Genomic DNA, 27,899 nt, shown 5'->3' with positions numbered 1-27,899 from the left:
GTATAGTAGTATTTTTGCTAGCGCTGTTTACACAAACAATAACCATTCACTGGGCTTGGGATAGAGGTTATACAGAAAAGTAAAATGAAATATTTGTTGAGACATTTCAAAGTAGAGGGAGACATATTTGAGTTGCTACAGAATCAAGTCTGTGTAAATTTTGGCCAGTTAACCCTTGCAGTACCGTTATTTGATAGCTTTGCTTTCTCTAAAATACAAGGAACCTGATCTCTCTTGAGATCAAGTTTCTACGAGATAGCAAAGCAGTTTTTTTTTTTCCCTCAGATTTAATTCTATAAACGACAAATAGAATCGAAAGAAATTTTACATTGGTTAGGATTATTGGAGTAATATTTCTAATGTAAATTAAATAATTTTAAAGGAATTGAAAGTAACATTTTATCACTAATTCTGAGATGAGTTTGAACCAGCATTTAATAACTGTGTTTACAGAATAAGTATAAAATACTATTGCAGGATAAAATAAGCAAGCAAACACACACACACACACACACACACACACACACACACACCCACACACACACACCCACACACACACACACACACCCACACCCACACACACACACACATAAAATAAGCAAGCAAATACACACACACACATACCCCAAACCTTCCCCCAACATTGCACAGATGGTGATTAAAGAGAGAGCAAGAGATGTTTGTTTGAATTCTTTTTACTTGTTTTTTATTACATGTAGTGTGCAGGGGTATATGCATGTGAGTGCAGATGTCCATGGAGGCCACAGGTTTTTGGATTCTCTGTAGAGCTGGAGTTTCTGGCAGCTGTGAGTCAATTGACTTTTGTGATCTAGACCTTAACTGTTCCTCCTGGAAAGCATTTTACGTGAGGGCAAATTTCTGAGTGGATTTCAAGCAAAATCTGGCTACTTTCCAAGTGTAATTGTTCACATCACCAGTGCAAACCCAGATAGACTGTCTCTCTCTGTATATTTAAAATACTTTGTTCTGTTGTCCAGCTAGAAGCTATAGTTTTACTGACTAGCACCCATGGTGATACGTTACCAGATGAGGAAAGTAATCATCAGTTTCACCTAGCTACCAACCTTGTGACCTACAACAGAGACTTGCCTGCAAGATATACTGCTGCAATAGCAGCACAAATGTTATAGGGATATCCAATCACTTTTTGGTTGGATTTACAACCCACTTCATGAGATAGTACCCATACCTAATACTGCTAAAGTGGCCAAGAACCTAAAACTAGATAGATCATGGCCTCAGGGGAAAGCCTACTACTATTATTCTACTAAAGATACATAGTAATAAAATGAAAAGCATATAGAAATAAAAAGATTCCTAATGACATATTGCTGTACCCATTGATCTGTGTATTCCTCAGACTTAATCAGAAAAACATCTTCTTATAATAGATGGTATTTTACACAGAGGTCCACAAATGGTCAATGTGCAGAAAGGAAGAAACTTTGGAGCACTTAGTCCTAAATGGGATGTTTTAATCAAACCTCTCCCTTTAAGGTTCAGGGACCTATGGAGAAGAGGAGGCAGAAAGATTGTAAGAGTCAGAGGTGATGAGTAACTCAAAGAACACAACATCTTCCAGACACAGCAGGACTGATACCCATATAAATTCACAGATACTCTGAGACAATACACAGTACTTACACAGGTTCAAACTAGACAAAATCCCAGCAAGAAAAAGAAGTGCACAAAGAATATCACCCCTAACCATAAAACTGTTTGCCGCCGGGCGGTGGTGACGCACGCCTTTAATCCCAGCACTCGGGAGGCAGAGGCAGGCGGATCTCTGTGAGTTCGAGGCCAGCCTGGTCTCCAAAGCAAGTTCCAGGAAAGGTGCAAAGCTACACAGAGAAACCCTGTCTCAAAAAACACAAAAAACAAAAAAAAAAACAAAAAACAACAAAAAAAACCTGTTTGCCATTGATACATGCTTGGAGAGGGAAAAATCAGTTTGTCCCTTTCTCATGAAATGTCACTTGCTACATCAATCACACTCCATAGCAGACCCCTGGTCCAGAAATAGTGGGCCAAAACAAAATAAGGTCCATGTTTTCTTTGTTTGGGTGCTTGGTTTTGTTTTTGTTTTGTTTTGTTGTAGTGTTTTTTTGTTTTATTTTGGATTTTTTTTTAAGTTTGTCAAATTTTTGTGGTTTTAGTTTGGTTTTGGGTGCGTCTGTATTATGGAGTTGCGAGGGAGCATGAAGTTGGGTCGGTATAGAAGTAGGGAAATTTTGGAGCACCTGGGAGGAGTTGGGGGGAAGGAAAAGAATGTGATCAAAATGAAAATATTTTAAAATTTTAAATAAGATTTGATAAACTTTGGCTACTGCTTTCTTCCTGTGTGTCTAATGTTGCACCAGCTCCCTCAAGCCTCTGTATTTGGAAAATGGTGTAGTTGATCCTGACCTATAGAGGTTTGACGAAAAGATAGGACACACAAAAATAGTACCAATGTCTTTTCCTTTATCTTTTGAGAAAGAGGAAAGAAAGGTATGGATTTGGGTGGATGGGAAAGTGAGGAGGATCTGGGAGGAGTTGTTGGATAGGAAACTGTGATAAGATAACACTGTATGAAAAAAATCTATTTTCCATAAAATAAATTAAAAAAAGAAATGTTAAAATGCACGTCTTTCTCGTCAACCACAATGAAGTACAACTGATAGTGAATGATTTCTTCATGTTGCTTTATTGATGTTAGGTTTCCACTTAAAATAGATACAGTGCACTTACTCCTTTGTTGTGAATTTAGATTCTGGGGTGCTGGTGCCTGTCTGTGACGCTGACCCTGGGAATTTCACATGGAGGTTCTGAAGTATAGACATTGTCTGTGCTTCTCACTGTCTTGATACACGAGTGGGTTGTGAATGCAAATATGTTGAGGATAACACATTTAGTAAGCTAAATTGGTATAATTTGAAGATGGAGCAAACAGCATTACCTCTGTAAATAGAAGTTTATGTTAGTTAGTTTATAATAAAAACTCTACTTGTTAACCAAACATTCTTTTTATGATTGTCAAACATTGCTTTTTGATGTTTCTATAAAGTTACAACTTTTAAACTTTTATTTTGAATTTTAATTTTCCCTGAGCTTAAATTTCAAAAACATTGACAATGACAGCGTTCATATATATATTTCTGTTCTGTTTAGAAAAAAATTCTACTTTCTCTCTAGAATAATTCCACAATCTTTTGCTGAAATAAAGCATTATAGCTTTCATTTAGATAGGTTTTAAAAATTGCATTGATGCCAGGTGGTGGTGGCACATGCCTTTAATCCCAGCACTTGGGAGGCAGAGCCAGGCAGATCTCTGTGAGTTCGAGGCCAGCCTGGGCTACAAAGTGAGTTCCAGGAAAGGCCCAAAGCTACACAGAGAAACCCTGTCTCGAAAAAGAACCAAAAAAAAAAAAAATGCATTGTTATTTTGAAATCTGTTTGACTATTAAGTTTATCTTGATTAAAAAAAAAAAAAAAAACTGCCCAGAAATTCACATATATTTAAGTTTGCTTCTTTCTGTTTGAAAATTAAAACTATGAGTACCTGGCAGAGTATGCATTCAGCCATCCACGAAGAAACTGGATACAAAGAGTTCTACATAAGTTAACCACAAAAACACATTCAATATCATTTCATATAAATTTTATAGATTAAAATATAAATACAACATTTCTCCTTTCTCTTTCCTCCCTCCAAACCCTCTTATACACCCCTCCCCAATCTCCTTTAAATTTATGACCTCTTTTTTTCATTAATTATTATTTCATTAGTGTATATGTGTATGTATGTGTATGTGTATATATACATACATATACTAACATATAGTGTGGTATATGTGTGCCAGCATACACTATATGTTAGTATATGTATGATATTTTAGTAGATATACTACATGTTAGTGTATGTTTATGTGAGTTTGTGCCCCACGTTGGGCACCAGATATTGGGGGATTTATTAAGGCAAGTTCATGTAGTTAAAAAGGAAATTTATTTTGGGGAAACTTATAACCAGTAAAGGGGTTAGTTACAGGATCTGGGAGAGGTGAAGTGGAGTCCAGTGGTGTTCTCTGGAGAACTCTGCTTGGTCTACTTTCGGGCATCAAGGATCACAAGGAACCAAGAGAGCTGGCACATCTGGATCTCGGGTCTTAAGGGCTCCAGTCTCAGCCCTGCCTCAGGGGCAGGTCATAGGTAGGCATAGGCAGTTACTGGAAGCCTCACTAGGGGTGGTACTTCCAAGTCAAAGCTGGAACAGCTACCCACTACACACAAACACACACACACACACACACACACACACACACACACACACACACACACATATATATATTCCTAAATATAACTGTAATCTGTAGACTTTTTAATAATATTGAGTACGCTATTTATTGAATTACTATATAGAGAAGAGCTTCAATGCAGTTAGGATAACAAGAATGAGAAAAACAAAGATAATTTCAAAAACAAACTTGTCACATAAGGAAAATGCTTTCATATGAATATTCCAGATTTTTTTTCATTTGCCCCTTGTTTACACGCCCCACCCCCCAATTTCCCATACTCAATCCTTGCTTCTAGGACCACTGACCCAGCAGCCATTCTCTTTCCTTTGCCCCATATTACCTTTCTGTACACAGTTGGGGTGAGCTTTCTTCTCTGCAATATTCATCACAGATATCATTATTTGTGACCCTTCAACTCATGTCACAGAGGCCAAATGTCACCCATTGTTCTCCAGGTTTTGCTTTGTCCTTTTATAATCAGCCTTTTACACATCACACAAGCTACTATTATTCATTAATATTTATTGAAATAATGGAATAATAAAATTATGACTCCTCTGCTTAGAATATCTGACATGTGCCATTAAGGACAATTTTTTTCATTCTTTTCTATTTTCTGAGATTATAATATAATTACATCATTTCCTCTTTTCTTTCCTTCCTCCCTACCCTCCCATATATCCCTCCATGTTCTCTTTCAAATTCATGGTCTCTTCTTTCATTTCTTGTTGCTATATGTATATAATACATATTTCTAAATATAACTACTCGGGTGGCATAATGTTGCATGTGTGTGTGTTTTCAGGGCTAAGCATTTGGTATTGGATAACCAGGTGTTGTGCTCTTCCCTAGAGCAGACTATTTCTTCTACTTAGCATCCTTTGGTTGCCTGTGGTTCTTTGTTTAGGGTTGAGGCCTTATGGACTTTTCCCCATCTACTTTGCCATGTCTGTTTCTATTGTTCTCATTCAGCTCATGCTTAGGCAGTCATGTAGGTGACACTTTGTGGGTTTAGATTCTGATATTCCTGGGAGACATAGTCTCACCAAAAACTCTCAGATCATCTGGCTTTTGCAATCTTTCTACCCTATCTTCTGAAGTGTTCCCTCAGTCTCACCTGCAGGAGTTGTTTTGTAGATATTTCCACTGAGACTTGGATCCACAACTCTGTGCTTTAATTCATTGTAATCTTTTGTAATAATCTCCATCTGTTTGAAAGAGAAGTTTCTTTGATGAGGGGTGAGAAGTATATGAATTGTATCTGTGAGTATGTCTTGGGGATAGAGTTAGGGGTTTCTATTGCTGTGAAGAGATACCATGACCATGGCAACTCTTGTAAAGGAAAACATTTAATTATGGTGGCTCACTTACAGTCAGAGGTATATTCCATTATCATCATGGTTGGAAGCAAGGCGGCATGCAGGTGCTAGAAAAGGAGCTGGGAGTGCTTACATCTTAACTTACAGGCAACCAGACTGGTCTGTCTGACTGGGTATGACACATTTCCTTCAATAAGACCACACCTTCCCCAACAAGGCCACAGCTCATAATAGTGTCACTCCCTTTGGTGACCATTTTCTTTCAAACCACCACAGGGTATAAAGACAAATATATAGAATGTAGATTATGCTGGTTTAGTAAAGTAGTGGTTGTAGGTTCTTCAAGATCCATGACTTCACTATCCTGGATAGTTGGCTAGGATTCCCATTCCAGGCACGATTTGCATCTTGTTGAGCAGGTTTTAAGTCCAAGTAGAAAACTGTGATTACATCCAAAGTGTGTATGCTGCTACTGCAGCCTTACTTTTATTGTTTGATGCTACTCATTGTTATGGTTCATAGGTATCATATTTGGGTAGGACTGTTGCTTCCCTTCATTCAGAGTTTTAGGGTGTCCTCTCTTACCATGAAAGCTAATCCTCAGGGAGGAAGGCTTCAGGTCAATTGCAGCTCTAGAGCCTGTGTTTAAACATCACCAATAGGGACTTTCCATCTACTTCTGGGGGCAGGGAGCAACTAAGGGTGATAGCAATAGCCTGTATGTTTTGAGAGTCCCTCTGACCACCTCGACCAACAACTCAAAAGAGGTCTTCTCATGTCTGGTGTTGGGGTTTTTGTTAGATGACTGTTGGCTCGAAGAAAGATCCTTGTCAACCTAAATGAAAAAAAATCTTCATTTTAATGCAATACATATATTTATACACTCCTTTTTTTAAGATTCTAATTCCAATTCTGTTTGATGCATGCCCACACAAACATATAAACTTTCCCTTAGGAGTTATGGGGATCAAGAAGACCAAGATCATGGTAGTGGCCAATACAGTGTCTGGTGAAGCCCATATTCTATAGTGCTCTCTAGCTATGACAGTTGCCCTCAGACCCTTTGTTAAAAGAGTCTTAATTTCACTCATTTGCATACAGTATTCACAAGTCAGTCTCCTATCAACAGCTCAACCTCCCTTATATGAGCGAGAATTGTTGAGACCAAGGTTGGATAAAGCACAGGGACAAATAGCCAAACGAATGGAAACACATAAACTATGAACCATTAGCTGAGGAGCCCCCAACTGGATCAGGCCCTCTGAATGGGTGAGACAGTTGATTGGCTTGATCTGTTTGGGAGGCATCCAGGCAGTGCGACTGGGTCCTGTGCTCATTGCATGAGTTGGCTGTTTGAAACCTGGGGCTTATGCAAGGTCGCTTGGCTTGGCCTGGGAGGAGGGTACTAGACCTGCCTGGACTGAGTCTACCAGGTTGATCTCAGTCCCTGGGGGAGGCTTTGCCCTGGAGGAGATAGGAATGAGGAGTGGGCTGGGGGGAAGGTGAGGGGGACGGGAGGGTGGAGAACAAGGGTATCCGTGGCTGATATGTAGAACTGAATTGTATTATAAAATAAAATAAAATAAAATAAAATAAATAATAATTCCTCACTTTGAGTATTAACATTTGAACAGATGAATTTTGAGATTATACTAGCATTCTGATGATAGCTATTGGGTTATATGGTAGTTCTATTTATGTTAATTCATGTTAATTGTACAGATTTCTGAGCTTCTCTTTGTAATTTGCATATGTACATGTGTTTTGATCAAATTCTTCTTCCTAGTTCTCTGTCCTGTCCTTCTCTCACATTTTCTGTCCCAATCACCTTCCCTGTCACTGATACTGGTACCCTTGTAAATTTCCATCTGTTTTCATACCATTTCCCATCATTTCTGTACCAGCTTGCATATCTGCCAACAATGTCACTCTTCCTAGTATTTTCTGTCTTCACTGTTTTTGTTTCATATATTATTTGTCATTTTTGGTTTGACAAAGTCTCCTTATGCAGCCTGAGCTGGCAGCCAACTCTCAGTTCTCCTCTCTCAGACTGTTATGTTTGCTGACACCAACCTGGCTTTGTTGTGACTTTTTTTTTTAATGTCTTTTTTTTCCCATTTTTTCTTTTTTATTTATTTATTTATTTATTTATTTATTTATTTATTTATTATTTATATTTTGCAATACAATTCAGTTCTACATATCAGCCACGGATTCCCTTGTTCTCCCCCCTCCCGTCCCCCTCACCTTCCCCCCAGCCCCCCCCCCCCCCATTCCCATCTCCTCCAGGGCAAAGCCTTCCCCACAGACTGAGATCAACCTGGTGGACTCAGTCCAGGTAGGATCCAGTCCCCTCCTCCCAGGCCGAGCCAAGCAATCCTGCATAGGCCCCAGGTTTCAAAGAGCCAACTCATGCACTGAGCACAGGACCCAGTCCCACTGCCTGGATGCCTCCCAAACAGATCAAGCCAATCAACTGTCTCACCCATTCAGAGGGCCTGATCCAGTGGGGACCCCTCAGCCACTGGTGACTTTTGACTGGAGTCTCCTGCAGGCTTAGTGGATAGGGACACCTCCTCATGTACTGGGTGAGGGCCTTTGTTTTTGGAGCCTTGCTCTGTTATGTTTGTTTCTGTGGAATTACAGTACTGGTTTGTTACTGTAGCCTATCATATGTTTAAAGTAAGGATGTCTCCAGTTTTGTTTTCTCTCACTTTTTCCTTTAACTATTTGGTATTTTTTGTTGTTCACTGTGAATTTTAGCATTGTGTTTTGTTCTTCAGTCAAATCTTTCCTTGATAATTTTAGGGCTTGCTTTGAGGCCCTACATTGCCTGTGTAATATGTATATTTGAAAAATCTTAATTCTTCCACTAAGTGAATACTGTACTTCTATTTCATTTAGTGTGTTATTACTTTATCAATATTTAAAACTTTTAGGTTTATATTTTGAGTGGTTTGTTCTGTGTGTATCTTATACCTTGTGAATGTATTGAATCCACAAGTTCTAATAACATTTACTTGGGCTTTTTATCTTTCTGCATATACATGTCAAGTATAAATGGAGAGAATTTTACCTTTTTCCATTCTATTTTGGGATCTCTCTCTCAGTCTCTGCCTCTGTCTGTCTCTCTCTGTGTGTGTATCTTTTTGTGTGTGTCTCTCTGTGTCCCCCCTCTCTCTGCCTCTCTCTCTCTCTCTCTCTCTCTCTCTCTCTCTCTCTCTCTCTCTCTCTCTCTCTCTCCCCCCTTGCTTAATTCACCTAACACTTTCTCTAGCATCTTGAGTAAACATGCCCAGAGTGAGCATTCTTATACTGGATCTTTGAGGAAAGGCTTTCAATTTTGCAATACTGCATATAATATTAGATATGATGTACTCATACCTGGCATTTATTATATTGAGACAATTTTGTCTACTCCAACTTTGAGAACCTTTATTATATATGGATGCTGGTCTTTGTCAAATGCTTTTCAATGCTAGTAGAAGTGATCTTGTAATTTTTAGTATATCATTTTATGAGTATAGTACACATCATGCTTGATTTGTGTATACCCATAGTCTTTGTATCCCAGAGATGAAACCACAGGTATATTGTGATCATCTTTGTCTACTATGGCATTCATTTTGCTAACATATTTTTGAAGAATTTTATACCTACGTTCAAGGATTTCTTTTTCATATGTAATTTTTTTAAAATTTATTTTATAATTTAATTTAATTTTACATATCAGCCACGGATTCCCCTGTCCTCCCTCCTCCAGCACCCCCCTGCCCTCTCCCCAGTCCACTCCCCATTCAGATCTTCAGGCAAGGACTCCCCTGGGGATTCAGCTCAGCCTAATTCAGTCCAGGCAGGTCCAGTCCCTTCCCCCTCACCCAGGCTGAGCAAAGTGTCCCTGTGTAGGCCCCACGCTCCAAACAGCCAGCTCATGTACTGAAGACTGGTCCTGGTCCCATTGCCTGGGGGCCTCCCAAACCGTTCAAGTTAATCAACTGTCTTACTTATCCAGAGGGCCTGATCCAGTTGGGGGTTCCTTTAGCAGGGACAAATAGCCAAACTAGTGGAAGCACATGAACTATGAACCAATAGCTAAGGTGTTCAAGGATTATTAACCTGGAGTTTATTTTTCTTTTAAGTCTTTCTTTGGCTTTGGTGTCTGGGTATCATGACCTTAGCAAATGGAAATTCCAAGTATTGCTTCGTATTTTTTTTTAGAAGGATTAAAGAAAGTTGGCATTATTTCTCTTTTGGTGTTTGAGTTCACCAGAATGTTCATCTGGTCCCGTGTTTTATAATGTGCTAGTTATACCGTTCCTTGGCATAAACCTTAAGGAAATGATAGCTCGCTACAGAATACTTAGTCAGCCATATTCATCCTGCTCTATTCATGATAACTAGGAATGGAAACAGTTTAGATGCCTTTCAAGCAATGATTTTATAATGAGAATGTGATGCATACACACAATAGGATTCTATTCATCCATAAAAATATTAGATCATTAAATTTACAGGTAAATGAATGGAATTGAAAAATAGTATTCTGAGTTAGGTAACCCAGATCCAGAAAGAGAAACACTACAAACTTTCTCATATTTGTATATCTCTGCTCCAAATCTTTAGATTTGAATATATAATCTGAAATAACAACAGAGTCCAGGAAAATAGAAAGGGAGAACAGGAAGGAATAGTGAGGAGAGGGATAATGGGATAGAGATGACATAAAGAGATAAAAAGACGGAAACATGGTGTGTTACATGGGGAGGAGGACATGAGGGTAATACAGAGGATGAAGGAAGAACAGATAAATGACACTAAGGGTGCCTGAAAGCCATATGGGAAAATTATTTCATGTACTTATGATATATATATATATATATATATATATATATTTAAGAAATATATTATTTTTTATATAGTGGAATTTTATATAAAAATTCCATATTTTTAACTTTTTGAAAATTCTCTGCATTGATTTCAAAAGCAGCTTTTCCTATCACACCAAGAGTGAGTGAAAGTTTCCTGTTCCCAGGTATTTTGCAAGTATTTGCCGTCACTTACTTTCTTGATTTTAGCTATTAGGATGGAGGTCTGAAATGATGACACCTCACAGTAACTTTAATTTATATTTCCCTAATTGCTAAGGATGCCAGACCCTTTTTAACTAAATCTCTCAACCACTTTTACTTCTTCTTTTGAGATGTCAGTTGAGATCTATATCCCATGTATTCATTGGGCTATTTTTTTTATTCATTATAATTCTTTAGATATTCTAGATATTAATCCTCTAATATGGATGCATCTGGCAAAGACTCTCTCCCACTGTCTAGGCTTTCTCTCCACTTGACTGTTGTCCTTTGTGAGCACGCGCTTTTAAGTTCTGTGAGCTCCCACTTGTCAACTGTTGGCCTTAACTCCTAAGTGAACCAAGTCCTATTCAGAAAGTCTTTTCCTGCAACTCTATCTTGTGGGCTGCCGCCTCTGTTTGTTCTTAGCCACTTCTTTGTTTCACATTTCGTCTTGAGGTCACTGATCCATTTGGGGTTTGATTTCATGATTCTACATATGAGCATTCAAGTTTCCCAGCATAGTCTGTCAGTGATGCTGTCTGAAGGAGGCATGTTAAGAGAGAAAGAACTGCCATGCTCATGAATTGGTAGAATTAATAGTGTGAAAATGATCATACTACCAAAAGCAATTTGCAGATTCAGTGTAGTTGCAATCCAAAATCACCACCACATTCTTCACATGAATAGAAATAATTTAAAATTCATTTGGAAGAACAAATGACCATAATCAATCCAGAGTGAAAAAAATAAACAACGTTGAGTGGATTACCATGCCAGATTTCAAACTATATTACAGAGCTGTTGTATTAAAACTATGATGTGAGCACAGAAATGGACTCCAACACGAGTTATCATATATAAGTAGTACAGCTACTTATATATGACAAAGATGTCAAAAAATACAATGTAACAGAACTCTTCCCTGTGTGTGTCCCTGTGTATGCACAAATCTGCCTGAAGGTGCATTTCACTTGCGTACTTATGCACGTGATGTCCCGAGTTTCCAGTTGGTGTCTTCTCTAATCTCAATCTTGTTTCATGAAATGAGTCGTGTCCCTGAAACTGTGGCACACTGATTCATATTTTCAGGCTTGCTGACTCAACTATATAATATTATCCAATATGCACACCATCTTATGAGTGTTTTGGGGACCTGCACTCAGGTTCTCATGCTCATCTTCCAAGCATTTTATTATGTCCTCTCTCCAGCTACCATTCTCTATAGGTGAATAAAATCCAGTCTGTGTGCATATCACATTTTCTTTATCCATTCCTCTGTAGATAGAAACTGTGCCTGATTCTGTAACATCATTCTTCCTAGCAGCACTATAATAAACCTGTGTGTGCTGGCTTAGAGCCACACCAGCACACACACAGAAGAGACATTGCTGGGTCATGTGGTACTTCCAGTTTGAGTTTTCTGAGGAAGCTCCATCCTCTCCACACCAACTAACTTTCTTTCTAACAGTGTATAATGGTTTCCTTTCCCCTGCATTATCTCTAGCATGTGTGATTTTTTCCAAAGATAACCATTCTGATTGGGGTGAGGTGGGATCTACTTGTGGCTTCAATTTGCGTGTCTCAGAGGAGTAGGGATGCCGCCTGTTCTTTCATGTGTTTATGGGCCGTTTGTCATTCATGTTTTGAGAACTGTCTGCTCATTTCATTAACCCGTTTATTTAATTAGGCTGTTTGGTTTTTAATATTTAATTTATTCATTTTTTTTTCATATATTTTAGATATTAGTCCATTCAATATAGAACTAGCAAAGATAATCTCCAGTTTTGTGTGTTGTCTAAGTGTTTGTTTCATTTTCTATGCAGAACTTCTTTAAATGCTGATTTTTATGTGTATGAATGTTTTGCAAGTCTGTACCATGTGCATGACTGTTACTAACATAGTTTCAAAGTAGTTGTTGAGTTCCCTGGTACTGGAAGTCCAGATGATTGTGAAAAATTTGTGAGTGCTAGGAATCAAACCAAGCTCCTCTGCACTAAAAGCTTTTAGTCTCCTTAATAGCAACAAGCAATCCAAACTCAAAACATTTAATATACTCTCTTTCTCTCCATTCCTCCCTCCCTCTGTCTCTGTCTCTCTGTCTCTCTGTCTCCCCCCCCCCCCCCGCCTTCTTTCTCCTTCCCCCTCTATCTGCAATATATGGTATATTGTGCATATATGTGGGAGAGCTTGCACATAAGGATGCATGCAGAGGCCAGAGATTGTTGAGATATCTGCCTCAGTTGCTTCTCCAGGTTATTTCTGAGACAGCATCTCTCACTAAACATTTACTTCACTGTTTTGGCTACACTGGCTGGCAAATAAACCCCCAATACCTGCCTGTTTTTCTCCCATACCCCATAGCTGGGGCTTTTAGTTGTATACCTACACACCCAGCATTTCTAGGATGTTGGAGATCCGATCCAAACTCAGGCCCTCATGTTGGTTTAGCAGGTATGTTACTTTCCCAGCACTCTATTTAATTTCATGAAATTTAGCAATTGGATTCTTGGTATTATTTTCTAAACTACTGAAGTCTATTCCTGAACATCCTAGCCTAAGCTAATAACTTGAAGCCAAATGACATTTTTTCTTTAATATTTTTTCTCTTTTCTCTTTTTTGTCCTCTAACAATTTCAGAGTTATAGGTCTTACATTGAGATATGTGACCCATTTTGAGCTAACTGTTTTTTGTAGACTGAAGTAGGGATCATTTTCACTCTTTTGCATGTTGTATCTAGTCATCCCAGCACCATTGGTTACAGAGACTCTTTTTTTTTTCCTGAAGTATTTTTTTTTATATCTTTGTTAAAAATCAGGGCTGTAACTGTGTGTTCTCATACTTGTGTCCTGAATTCTATTCTGCATACCTGTTTTTGTGTCTAACTATGTTGTTTTTGTTACTTTGTTTCTATCATATAACATGAGATCATGTATAGTGTTGCCTCAAGCATTGTTTTTTTTGCTCAGTTTTGAGATATCTATGTTTTAGTATTCTTGATATTATTAGCAGATTCTTTATTTCTTCCAAATTTTCTCACAGTTTCTCATTATACAACCTGCAATGTCACTCTTGCTCCTAGATTTAAAAATAATCAATATATTCTCCTTATACCTTGTTATTGGATTGTAAGCCTATCTTCAAAGTTTAGTCTCCAACTCACACCATTTTTATTCTGTTTTCCTTTCTATAAGAAATTCAAAAACCCTATTTGAGGAGTTAGTAGTAACTGAAACATTTATACTTTATTAGAACTGGCCTATAATATTCCTAGACCCAAATAGTATAGATTATTTTAGTTGTTTTAACTACATACTTAATTTATATTGTTAATTAAATTATACTGTTGAGTGCATTTTCCAAAGAAATATTTGCATTCCCTTTTTATTCAAAGATGTGTTCTGTGCATGTGTGTTTGTGTGTGTGTGTGTGTGTGTGTGTGTGTGTGTGTGTGTGTGTGTGTGTTATCTCATACATTTCCATCTTACTGTTGACTCTAATAACAGAGAATACATATAATTTTCATTAAACATTAATGAGTCATGTAAACTTTAATTACCAAGAAGTCTCTACTTGATTTCTAAATGTACAATTAACAGATAAAATACATTTTAAAAGAAAATAATATGGACATAAAAAGAAAATATCTGCCTCTCGTCATTTCTATAAAATGATGCTTAACAATGTTTAGAGAATGAGGAATGAAATAAACACAATTATTCTGTATACATAACCTCAGATATTAACATTTTTCATTAAAATATAAAAAACAAATTAAAACACAAGTATACTTATTTGTAAAATATAATTATTGCCTGAGGAAATCATGTGTAAGGAATTTATGTGGCAGCAAATAAAATGAAGTAATAAAAGACCAGAAATGAAAGTGTCCTTTATGCCGGGCGGTGGTGGCACACGCCTTTAATCCCAGCACTTGGGAGGCAGAGGCAGGCGATTCTTTGTGAGTTCGAGGCCAGCCTGGTCTACAGAGCGAGATCCAGGAAAGGTGCAAAGCTACACAGAGAAACACTGTCTCAAAAAAACCAAAAAAAAAAAAAAAAAAAAAAAAAAAAACCAAAAAAAAGAAGAAAAGAAAATGTCCTTTGCATTATTTTCTTCTATGGCCTTCTTCTGATGCCAGCCAATCCTTAAGAAGATGGAGACATGATGAAGAAATGCTCCTTTTCATTTGCATGTCACCCAGGTTCTACAGTATTAGCATTAGAAATTCTTTTTTTTTTTTTTTGGTTTTTTCGAGACAGGGTTTCTCTGTGTAGCTTTGCGCCTTTCCTGGAACTCACTTGGTAGCCCAGGCTGGCCTCGAACTCACAAAGATCCGCCTGGCTCTGCCTCCCGAGTGCTGGGATTAAAGGCGTGCGCCACCACCCGCCCGGCTAGAAATTCTTAAATGAATATATTCACTAGCACACTGAAGCAGGAGAACATGAGATTTTAAAATTTAAAACCATCACCTCTAATATATTAAATAGCTTATCCCATAACGTACTGATTGGAGTTAAATAGATACTATGTAGAAATGTGAGGTGTTTCGATTTCGTTATGCAGTACTCTCTAATTAATGCACGCTTGAACTTTTATGAGTAACTATATTCTCTAAATGTTACAAAGCATATACCTTAATCATCAAGTAAAATAAAGGATTATGTTAAGTTGGTCCTGCTGGTGCAAGCCTGTGTACTAAGCTCTGTGGGAGGCTGAGGTTAGACTATCTTATGTTAGGGCCACTGTATAATAGTGAGTTCAGAACACGGTGGAATCGTAAAGATCATACTTTAAAGTAAAAGTAAATGAACAAAGAGGACTGGGGATATACCTGAGTGGTAGAGCATTTGCCTAGTATTGTGCATGAGGCCTGGTTCAGTCCATAGTACCATAAGTAACTTATTAACTACCTAATTAAAGAGTAAAAATTCAAACAATTATTTTAAATATATGAAAGTAAATACCTTGGAAACAAAAATTAAAATGGGAAAAGTGCTGCCTAAATTTGAATTCTCTGGATTTGAAACCAGGCAAGGTTTGGTTATACCATTCTGTGGCACTGCAGCTGACACGTAATTATTGGGCTATTGCTTATGCAGATATGTCAGGGACGAAAAGATGACTGTGTGAATCTGTCACGGGGCTAAAAGAAATAGCAAGAGTTTCAAAGGGAAATTGCAGAATTGAACAGAAAGAGCAGCGAAATGGGATTTCATTTAGCTCTGCTTCTTGAGAGGAACATTATTAGAATTAATCATAGAATGAACAGATTGGAAGTGTCTAAAAAAGCCTAACTTGGAGTTTTTTGGGAGGCAAAGAATGTGAGACAAATTCAGTTTCTTATTGTGACAGAATGACAAAGAAGCCATTCATGTCACAGATTGCGACTAGCTTGAGCTTCAGTGTGTTTTACGTTACAGTTCCCTCACTGGGAAGGTGCAAGTACCAAGGACATTGATCAGAAGTTCATTGTCATCACAGAGTACATAATGAAGAGCATTTACTTGATGTTACCAGTGTTCTGGTTGTTAAAAGGATATAAGGTAGGGAAAGATCTGAAGAAAGCGCTCCTTGGGCTTTATAAAGCTGTCAATTTAAAGTTAGCCTTTAGTATACTGAAGACACTAATCCTGAAGTAGGACAATGGAAACCTGATGCCAACATGCTAAGTAGGAAATCAGTACCTATCTAACTTATGTTTAAATAGTTCTCTTCAGTAAGACACTTGGCTTAAGTAAATTTTAGTGTATAAATAATGAAATCAATACACATATTCCAACTCTTCCACATGGCTTTGATCCAGGCAGTGTTTACGTAAGCAATGTAAAACTATGAAAAGATTGACAAAGCTGCACACAGGACAAGATGGAAGTCAATAGATCTATGACTGCGGTGTGTTAGTGGGAGTAATTTTTCTGTAAACTTTTGGAAGTCATTTTTGTAAATATGTAAGCTAAAAGGACTAATAATCAATCAGTATTCATTTGAGACCTTTGGATAATAAATCTAACATATATTTTATACTTTTGTGAGTAGCCAGATATTAAAAGTGATTAACATATATTTCAATGCCCTATACCCTCCCATCAAACTCCTTTGTATGTTCACTGTTCCTCAGCCAGTCAAGTTTGCTCTTTGCTCAGCGGCTAGTCTTTCTTGTCTGTCTCCTCATGGCTTGCTCTTCTTTGACATTCAGGACCTGGACTGACTCACTCTAACAAGTCTTAAGCACAGGCTGCATCCCCTGACTCAACTCTCATTGTTTCCTTTAGTAGTTTCATGGTGTGTATTTTCTCCTTGCACATATTTATGCACATGCTTGTTTTCATCATTAGGATATACACTCTATGAAACCAGGGCCCTTTCTGTTTTCTATCCTGTCCCTGGTAAGCATAGTAGAGATTCACATTTTCATTGTATATATTAAAATGAGAGAATGAATAAATTGTATAATTATATTTAGAATAGCTGCTTTGGAACATTCTTAAAGGGCAAAATAATTGTTTTCCTTAACATTTACTAATTATAATCTTTATATTTTGTATGACCCTTTAAAGATGATTTTAAGATTGTTTATAATATGAAAAAATATATAATTTATTTTTGCTGTATTTTAGAGAACTGGATGATCACTATTTTTAAATATTTTAATTTCCTAGGAATAATTATAAGTAAAATAAAAATAATATAAATGTAAAATATGCTTTGTGCTAGTCCCAGAGCTGTTTGTGTAGATGTTTTAAGTAGTCAGAGGACACATACAGCAGCTAAGTGCATCATTTTTTCACAATGGCTGGCTGCAGTCATGTTGCATTATTACCTTTTAGGTACCGTTGGCAGAGGTCACCTCATTAGCAGTATTCACATAACTGTTTGCACACTGCAGTTTCACCCTGTATCAAAAGTATCTAAATTTTTATATGGAATAGAAAGAACAATCACCATACTATGCCGGCTTATTTTTCATTTCACTTATTTTGGTTTTGTCATTTTTTTTTCAGAAATTGAGAAATTTCAAGGTTCAGATGGAAAAAAGGAAGACGAAGAAAAGAAATATCTTGATGTCATCAGCAACAAAAACATAAAGCTTTCTGAAAGAGTATTGATTCCTGTTAAGCAATACCCAAAGGTACTGCATGCGGCATGCACTTTGTTCTCACTGTGTTTGGACAAAAATAATAAATGTCTTGGTCTTCATTGACTCTTATGAGATAAACATGTAAGGGTTTGCTGTATGGATATATGCAAATACATGGTACTGATACAGTAAGAAAAACTGAAAGTACAGTGATAAGCATGGTTTTTAACTGAAGCCTAGTGAAATTTTATTTTGTACACGGAAAGCATAATTACACCTTTTAGTCACTTATTGAGCATGGCAGTTAATTTGTCCAGTTATGCACACCACATTATTAAGTTTTCTTTTTATTATATATATATATATATATATATTCTTATTTTAAAAGAGAATAGAAAATATACAACATTAGCTAATCACTAGAGTATTAATATATCCAGGAAACGGTGTGTTACTAGTCTCTTGGTTTTTACATTCTTGTCTTTTATAGTCAGTTTTAAAACTAATTATGGTATTGTTTCCAGTGTAATACATCTCTAAATACTCTTGTACTCATAAGTGACTGATTATAATATAATGTAGCATTCATTGACAAGGTTTCATGGGAAATATTAATTAATTTCAGTGGATGAAAAGGTTTCTATTTTGGCAAAAAATGAAAAAAATCTAAAAATAGTTCAGATAAATCAAGCTGATAATATACTTTCTAATGAGTGAATTTGAAGCAAGGACCATGTAATTATCTTAATAAATAAAGATTACAGAAGTGAATGCTATAGTTTACCAATTGCCTTTTAACGTGATAAACTGGAGTAAATATAATTAAGTCAAATGCTTTGTTTACAATCACCTAAAATATGGAAATAGCTATTATATCAACAAACCATTTAATTTAACTTTCAGATGATATTTTTAAGGTGCAAGTAAGTTTTGGTTTTATTTTATTAAACCAGACTTATTCTGTTGCAAGCAATGCATGGTCAGTAGCAATATGTTTTTGTCATAAATTTTATTTGATTTTTGTGAATATCAAATCTGACCACCATATAAAAGTGCATGAAGGGTTTTGTTGCATAGCAATTATGATAGCAATGTGGTGAACTATGGAAAAGGAATTAATAGTTTTATTAACCAATTATATTTTCAAATAGAGGGATATTTTCTTAATCTAAAGCTAAATACGGCATGACTTCACACTGTCCTTTGGGATAACACTTATCAGTCTGGTTTGTGAAACATGACAATGAACTGCTTCTCTGTAGCCTCTGGCCCAAACTCATTGACAACATGGAAGGCATTAAGAGACCTGAATGTATATACTGTTAATTGTGCATATTAATGCTGAATATGAGTCTGTAATTAATTCATAATGGCAACTATTAAAACAGGGATATTATGTAGCATTACATTTTTATGTGTGGTATATTTTCCTAATTAATTTGAAGATCTTCAAACACAAAAGTTTGGAAATTGTTTTTACTTAGATGTTTTGGAATCAGAATGCTTAAGCTAGGGCTAATGTTGGAATGCCACAGAATACGTGACATTTATGCTACAGATCAGAAAACTGGAATATTGTGGGTTTTTAAAACACTATTTTTGTTACTGATGGAGTTTTTGTTCCTTTTTTCTAGATAGTTGTATTTTTAATTTGACTGATCATGCTTATGTGTTTGTGTTAGTTCTCATGTAAAGCGTGGAAGAATTTGAAAGATGATAGCACTAATGATAATTGTGTATAAAGTAGTCTCGTGACAACTCATGCTTCAGAAAACCCTCGATATTTTTTTAAATTTTATAATTTGATTTAATTTTACATATCAGCCATGGATTCCCCTGTCCTCCCTCCTCCTTGCCCCCTCCCCCGCCCGCCCCCCAGCCCATCCCCCATTCCCATCTCCTCCAGGGCAAGGACCCTCGATCTTTTTAATTGCTAAATAGCCTGCCAGCCCTTTTAAAGTTTTTCAGTCAATTATCCATTCCATTTATTGACCACACAGATATGAACTCTAGATCCCTTTTAGAGAATACCGTGAAAGAGGCTATCTACCTAACTCTATCCTGTTTAGCCGCCTATCAACGGTAGTCTATTTGGTTTTTATAATATAACAATAAAATCAGACTTCCAAAACACAACCTGTCCTCATCATTTTCTATAATCTTTTTAAAGCTCACTATATTTATTACAATGTACTGATTCTCTATGAGTACTTATTGACACTTCTCAAAGAATGTCAGAAAAAAATTGCGTTTTTGACCATCGAACTTTAGCTGATGTACATTCATGAGCTCAGTGATCATGATAACTAAGTGTTGTAATACTGTGAAACACTGAGCAGTGACATGGATATAAAATTGAATCTTAGATATTAAAATGTGATTTATCCTTTGTGGATGGGCTCTCCAGAATGACCTGCTTTATTTACAGCTCTCTGAGACTCTTCTCTCCCCTTGATGCCTGCTGTCTGTCTGCACCAGTAATGAAGGTGTTGATGACACAGTCCTTTCAAACAAAGGGCAATAAAGAACTGTGGGAAGTCTTGGGGGAAATGACCTTATCTTGACTTTACTACATGACCTTTTTCAGATAGATTTTGTTTCAATTAGTCTCCAACTTCTGGCTAATTTGCTGACTTAGTTGAATACTACAAGGAATTGAAAGTTTAGTATCTTAAATTATTGAAACTATAAGAATGCTGTTGAAGCACTTTAATAATGACTTATCTAGCTGTAGCATTTTATTTTTATTGATTTAATTTAGGGAAAATAGGCCATGTTATCAGATAATTTTAATGGACAGTTTTTAATATTTTGGTGACAAGATTTATATATGTGTATTTAGGAATCTTTATTTTTTTGCTTAAAAAAAGGAGATTCAATGTTTGCTACATTCTCCAAAAGAATAGGTAACTGTCTGATGTTAATTTGGTTCACTGTAATAGCTACTTTTCTAAAATAATATATTTAACTTTATTTATGTGAAGGTGTCAGATCCCTTGGAACTGGAGTTACATATGGTTGTGAAGTGCTATGTGGGTGCTGGGAATTGAACCCAGGTCCTCTGGAAGAGCAGCCAGTGCTCTTAACCTCTAAGCCATCTATACAGCCTCCACTGTAATAACTACTTATTGTCTATATGTTTTCAATAACATCAGAGAACTTATTTAAAATATGAATGAGATTTCTCTCTCTCTCCCTCTGTGTGTGTGTGTGTGTGTGTGTGTGTGTGTGTGTGTCTGTGTTTGTGAGTATGTGTGCACGCACATGTGTGTGTTGGAGGATGCATATGTGTACTTGCTTGTGGAGGTCAGGAAAAACCAGGGTGTCATTCTTCAGGGGCCAACCACCATTTTGAAATAAGTATTGTATATATCTTTGCCCTTACAAGGAGAGTCAGCAATTATTTTTTTGGTATTTTGGCCTCATGAATCAGTGTCTTCCCATGGAAAAGATGCCTCATGTGGTAGTTGGAATGTAATTGGCACACATAAGTTCATAGTAAGTGGCACTGTTGGATGGTGTGGCCTAGTTGGAGGAAGCATGTCACTGTGGGGATGGGCTTTGAGGTCTCCTTTGTTCAAGCTATGCTCAGTGTGGTACACAGTTCACTTCCTGTTACCTGTGCATTAAGATATAGAACTCTCAGCTACCTCTCCAGCAGCTTGTCTACCTGTGTGCTGCCTTGCTTCCTGCAATGACAATAATGAACTAAACCTCTGAACTGTAAGCCAGCCTCAGTTAAATGTTTTGTTGTTGTTGTTTGTTTGTTTTTTTTTTTTTTTCATAAGAGTTGCTGTGGTCATGGTGTCTCTTCACAGCAATAAAAACCCTAACTAAGACACAGTCCTTAACATTAGCTTCTCATCCTGAAATCCATCTGTGCTGTATGTCACAGTTCAACACATGTGGTGATATTGTGTTCCCCAATATATTGTGCACCCTAATAAACTTATCTGGGGTCAGAAAACAGAACATCCACTAGATAGACATAGAGGCCAGAAAATGGTGGCACTCACACCTTTAATGCTATCACTTGAGAGGCAGAGAGCCATCCGGATCTCTACGAGTTCAAGGCCACAATGGAAACTGAGCCAGGCATGGTGGCACACAACTTTAATCCCAGGATTTGAGATCTGGTGTCTTGCTTGGGAAAGGCACATGCCTTTAATGCCAGGAAGTGACGACAGGAAGCAGACAGGTATATAAGGCTTGAAGACCAGGAACTAGAGACTTTTGGCAGTTAAGCTTTTAGGCTTTTAGCAGCAGCTGAGATCCATTCAGATGAGGACAAGTAAATAAAATCATAATTAAAAAACAAAGAAAAGCTTAAGAAACACTCAAACATACACATACATGCAAAAATAGAAATCATAATACACAAGCAAAGACCTGAAAGATAATGCCCAAGTTAGCAATATGAGACAAAATATGTCTACAAAAATACCATTGAGTTCATCTTTTTGGTTGAGCCTATCTTTTTACTGTGAGTTGTTTGTTATGTTTTTTTCTCTCAGTTAGTGGCAGTTTGGCATGTCTTCAAGAAAATCCCAGAGTCAGTGCTGACACACAAAGCTATTATATGTACAAGAAATAATGGGAGTAGTTTGGAGTACGAATCTCAGAGAAGCATATTATTAATTTTGGAAGACTGAAATATTACATATTTTTTGAAACACAACCAAGAATTATCTGATAGGACTTAAGAACCCAATATATATATATGTATGTATGTATGTGTGTATTGTATATATATATATACACACATATGTACATATATATGTATGTGTGTATTATATATATATATATATACACATATATAAATATCTAGAGCTTTGCTCCGTGTGATTGATCATTTTCATGTGAAAATTTCCAAGAATCTGAGTAAATGTGAGAAATGTTAGAAAATCAGACATGGATGGCTTCCATTGTGAGAGGACATTTGCTTGTTTCTAGTGCACCTTTTTGTATACCTGAGCAATTCATCCTCTCAGTGACTTTACAATCCCCTTGTTTTGTATATTTAGTACCCTTCAAAATGCATTAGACCTTTTTTTCAAGTAAATTTATCCCAATGATCACATTTTATTTATCAAGTTGACTGTTACCATCTTTTAAAAGCAACATATGTGTGTGTGTCTACATATATATGTATGTATTTATGTTTGTATGTATATAATCTCCAAGAGTGTAAATATGCCTCACATTCTCACAGTTAGCCCCTTGTAACATAAAATACAGCAGCATTTCTTCCTTGTTTATCAAATAGATTCCTTACATAGATCAATGTGGAAAAACAGTATCAGAATATGTTTTAAAGCAGTCCCCTTGCCTTGTAGTTGTCTCTCAGGGCTGCCAGCAGTTCTGACTGGAGATGTTCTTGCCTCCAGGTTCAATTTCCCTGTCCCCTCTCAGCTTGTCAGCTTTGTGTTCGAGAAGATAAAATACTGCAAATTTTCATGAATGTTATCCTAATTTAACAAGTAATAATTGGGTCCCATCATTATAGACATGTGTAAACTGACTACCACATTCAAAAGCCAAACAGAATTATGTACGAGTTTGGTAACACCTATGTGTATATTTTAAAATGACTGGAGAACTAGTTAACCCTGCAGGGTGCACACTGTGTAGCATTGACTCTTTTTTATTTTACTTCTTGAAATAACATATTTGACAAGATTTTACGATTTCAGTTTAATTCACATCAGTTTCCTAGCCTGCCACCTTTGTTTTTAAATATCAGTTGAGAAAATAATGTACAACCTCGATTCAAATTTTACATGAGGAAACTTATTCCCATATGCTTTGGAGCTGCATTGTATTCTTGAATTGATCCCATTTCCAACAAAATTTAGATATGTGCAATGGTGCAATATCTACTGCTCCTCTTTTCTGATGCCCTTTTCTCTTAGTTAGAGCCCTTTAAATGCTATTGCTTTCTCATTTTGCAGATGCACTCATTATCACCATCTTATATTGATAATAAATTCTTTTTCTTTGAGAAAATATTTTTCCACTTTTATTGAAGATAGATTATTTTCTCACATACTATATCTTGATTACAGTGTCCCCTCCCTCTACTCCTCTCAGTCCCCTCACCCCTGATCTACTCCATTTCTGTCTGTCACTAGAAAAGAACAGGCTTCTAGGGGATAATAATAAAATATAATAAGATAAAACAAAAATTATTACATTAGAGTTGGGCAAGACAATCAAACAGAAGAAAAAGAGCCCAAGAGAAGGCACAAGAATCAGAGTCTCACTTGTTCACACATTCAGGAATCCCATAAAAACACAAAACTGAAAGCCATAATATATGACAGAGAGGACCTGATGCAGACTCATACAGGCTCTGAGCATGCTGCCTCTGTCTCTGTGAGTTCATATGAACTTTGATCATCTTGACTCAGAGGACCTTGTTTCCTCCACCCCTTTGGATCTTACACTCTTTTTCTTTTTTTTTTTCATGTGGTTTCTGAACAATGAGGGGAGAGATTTGTTGGGCCCATTTAGGACTGAATGTTTAAAGGCTTCTCAGTCTGTGTAATGTATGGCTGTGGATCTCAGTATTTGTCCCTATCTACTGCAGGAGGAAGCTTCTCTGATGATGGCTGAGCAAAATACTGACCTATGAGTAGAGAAGAATACCATTAGGAGTCATTTTCTTTCAACTTCTACTTATTGATGGGGGAATGTCTTTTTGTATGCTGTGAAAATATGTTGTTCTGACTGGTTGATAAATAAAGCTCTTTGGCCAATGGCAAGGCAGAATAATAAGGATAGGTGGAACATTCTAACTAAAGAGGAGTCCCCCATTAACTTTGGTTGATAAAAAAAGCTCTTTGGCCAATGGTAAGGCAGAATAATAGGGCTAGGTGGAACATTCTAACTAAAGAGGAGTCCCCCATTAACTTATTTATTTATTCATTTATTTGCTCTGTAGTATTTGGTTTTACCATTGTTCCTAAGCTATTCTCTGGTTCTTGCTGACTTGAGCAGTATTGGGTATGGGTTCCATCTTGTAGGGTGGATCTTACGTCAAATCAGATACTGGGTTGTTACTCCCATAAGCTTTGTGCCACCATTGCCCTAGCATATCTTGCAGGTAAGACAACATTGCAGATCAAAGGGTTTGTGTCTGTCTTGGTGCTTACATTTGTCTTATGGTAGTGTGCCTAGTACTTTCCCGTGCCAAAGTTGCTAGAATGTAGGAGTGAAAGCTCTGAGTAGGCACTAGCTTGACTTCTTCATGTTCAAGGAGTTGTACAGGTGTTGTCTTCAGCAATGGAGCCTTGCTTGACAACAAATTCTTAATTCTAAATTCTGAGTACATCTTTCAATATTCCTTTTCATGGGCTTAGCCACCCTCACAAACATGTCCTTTTATGTCCTGTTATTTTACCAGTCTTCTGTGCTTTGTAAGTACCTTTACTCCATTTTAGCCAATTATTTCCATGGTATGGTGATACTTCCATGCCCTCCACATGGAAAGCCTTTGAGTATAAAAGCAACATGTGATGAGGGTGTAAACTTGTGTATCTGCAGACATGTGAATGATAGATAAGTAAATATGAACATAGGAGTCCATATAGGACTTTGTGCTGTTTCTGTTACTATTCACATGTTATTTTCCTAATAACAAGGATAAAAGTAGATTATGGTAAAACCATTTAAAATAGCAAAATAGAAAAATCAGTGATATGAGATATTTTTTCTTAGTAATAAACACTAAGAATTAAGTGGGGTTTTTTTTGGGTAGGTCTAGTATCTCATGGCTTTTATTTATTGTTATAATTATCTTAATAATGCTATCCTTCCATTTTTATAGATGAATAAACTGAGTCTCAGAAGAACTGTCTTGCTAAATCTGTCATTAGGGGGTGATAACTCATATGTCCATGTGTGGCTAACTCCTTAAACCTGGAGCTTTTCCCCATGGTAGGTAAATTGAAAGACCTAGAATGTCTTAGTAGCTTTTCTGTTGCTGTGATAAAACTCCATGACCAAGGAACACATCTTAATCCTTCCCAAACATTTCCATCAACCTGTGACTGACCAAACTTTCAAAAATATGAGTCTTTGGTGACATGATTTAAATGAACATTTCTTTCTATGCTTGTGGTGGGTAACTGCTTAGATTTGGGAGGTTATTTTACTGTAATTTTAGCACACACTGTCATGTAATACCAAGAAATTAGAACCCAAACCTGAATGAAAAACTCATCAAATAAATTTAAAAATTGGGGGAAAATAATGACGATTTTGTCAAATGGAAAACTAATGCATTTTCTGTTTTTCATGTGTTGATGTAATGTAGAAATGAAGAGTTTATCAGTTAGAGGACAACAAACTTTAAAACATCCACTTTAAGTGAGAAAATAAACATATATCAAATATAAACAGAAATGCTTAAAGCTAGAGCCTCTTCCCTAGAACACTACTAGTTATGTGAACATTCACTGTAAGTCACACAAGCCACAGTTAGTGCTGTTTTCATTCTCTTAGTCTATAGAGAACTGAAGAAGAAGTAATCAAATTCTAAAACCAAGTTTTCCTTAAGATTCAAAATGTACTGGTGACACTGCTTACAATTGAATCCATAAGTCTTTTCAGCAAAACATCTCCTTGACATTAAACTAATATATATTTCATGGTCCTCTATTAAAAAAGGCATTATAATAATTTTGCAGATAAACGGAAAGAACTGCAATTACTAATCTTAGTGTAATAACTTTGGCCAGAAAGACAAATACAGCATGTATTCTCTTATTTATGTTTTCTAGCTCTGGATTTGAGTGAATAGCCTAGGGTAACTACTGTAGGCAGGAAAGTAGTAGGGACAGAGGCTAAGACATAGGTGCTATGATGGGACAAAGGAGAAAATGAGAGGGGGTAAATTGGGGAGGGTCAGAAGGTTAGTGATATCACTCAGGATGTTTGAAAAACCTGTAGGGAAGTATATTACATATATGTTCTAAAAAATCTCAACAATTTAGATAAAAAAGATAGATCTGGACATGGACTGCTAAGTTTGCCAAACCCCCGGTTGGAAAAGCAGCTGCCTTAGTCCTCTAGTATTCAAATGTGTAGAAATAATAAAGTCTAGTAGAAGAGTTTCTTATGGGTTTTTTGCTTGGATAGTCTACTGAATTAAGGAATGACTTCTATAGGCATAACTCAGTTGTTTGTGAATTCTTATGGAGATTAGAAAGAAAATCTGCTGCGTTATAAATCAACTTGATCTAATGAAGTGCAGAGACTACTGTTCATGTTTTCTTTTTTTATCCCCAAAATGTTCTTATTCTAGAAGACTCTGTGGTACTTGATATTTTTTCTTCTGCTCCAATAAGTTATCTTAATGAAAATAACTTCTCATTTAGTCTATCTTGCATCCATTGTTTTCTTTTGGTTTCTGGAGCAACACAATTTTATTATCTCTTAGATATGGTTACGTTTCTCAGACTAGTATGCTGAATTATATTTTTTGCATATAACTTCTTATTGCTGGAATTACTAAGAAATTGTTCATAGTTAATACCTCTATCTTCTCTCACTCTCTCTTTGTTACTGCATAAGTTGTGGGGGTTTTTTGTTGTTGTTGTTGTTGTTTTACATTGCACCAGCTGATGGTCCTCTTGTGACTACTCTCTCTGGGGAGTTGTCATCTTGATCACATCACATGGTTATCTAGGTATAGCAGGTCACAGTCCAATAATTGTCTCACTGTACACTTTGGTCATCTTTAATCTTTCTACTCTGTGACAACATAATTAGATTAATTTGTTAAGCCACAAACTAAACTTCTCTTGCTTCCTTTCTTTCTCCTTACAGTATGTCCAACCATCTAAGTGGTTTTCTTAGGCCATCTAAGCCTTTTCTTCAAGCAGAATCAAGTATCAGAGGAGTGTGTAGGGAACATTGAGTAGTCTGACGACTCTGTTGTCCTCTTAGAGAGAACTGCAGGGATAGACTCTTTCTGATGGAACTCTTGTGCAGTGTACTCTGGTGGGGGAATAGCAGTTTCTGGGGAAAGACTTGCATCATAAATGACTATCAATTTCAGTTTATTTTTGCTTTGACCTGCTACTCATTGCCTTTGGAATAACCAAACCGAGAAGTTAGGCATTTCATTTT

General features: G+C 36.6%; 1 protein-coding gene across 7 annotated transcripts in view; it reads left to right on the top strand.

Annotated features, from left to right (window-relative positions):
• The window catches only part of Khdrbs2 (KH RNA binding domain containing, signal transduction associated 2), a 529,113-nt gene that overhangs the window by 83,740 nt on the left and 417,474 nt on the right, over nucleotides 1-27,899 (top strand). For all 7 annotated transcript variants that reach the window (XR_008219929.1, XR_008219926.1, XR_008219928.1 and 4 more), the window contains exon 2: nucleotides 17,689-17,816. Coding sequence is in view for 1 of the 7 variants with exons in the window: in XM_052745237.1 (XP_052601197.1) it covers nucleotides 17,689-17,816 (128 nt within the window). In the remaining 6 variants the exon portion in view is untranslated. The remainder of the gene's footprint in view (nucleotides 1-17,688; nucleotides 17,817-27,899) is intronic.

The sequence above is a fragment of the Peromyscus californicus genome, unplaced genomic scaffold (genome assembly GCF_007827085.1).
Source record: "Peromyscus californicus insignis strain IS unplaced genomic scaffold, ASM782708v3 Scaffold_19__1_contigs__length_69161282, whole genome shotgun sequence".
In the NCBI taxonomy this organism is placed as follows: Eukaryota; Metazoa; Chordata; class Mammalia; order Rodentia; family Cricetidae; genus Peromyscus; species Peromyscus californicus.
This window is presented reverse-complemented; position numbering and strand designations above follow the sequence as displayed.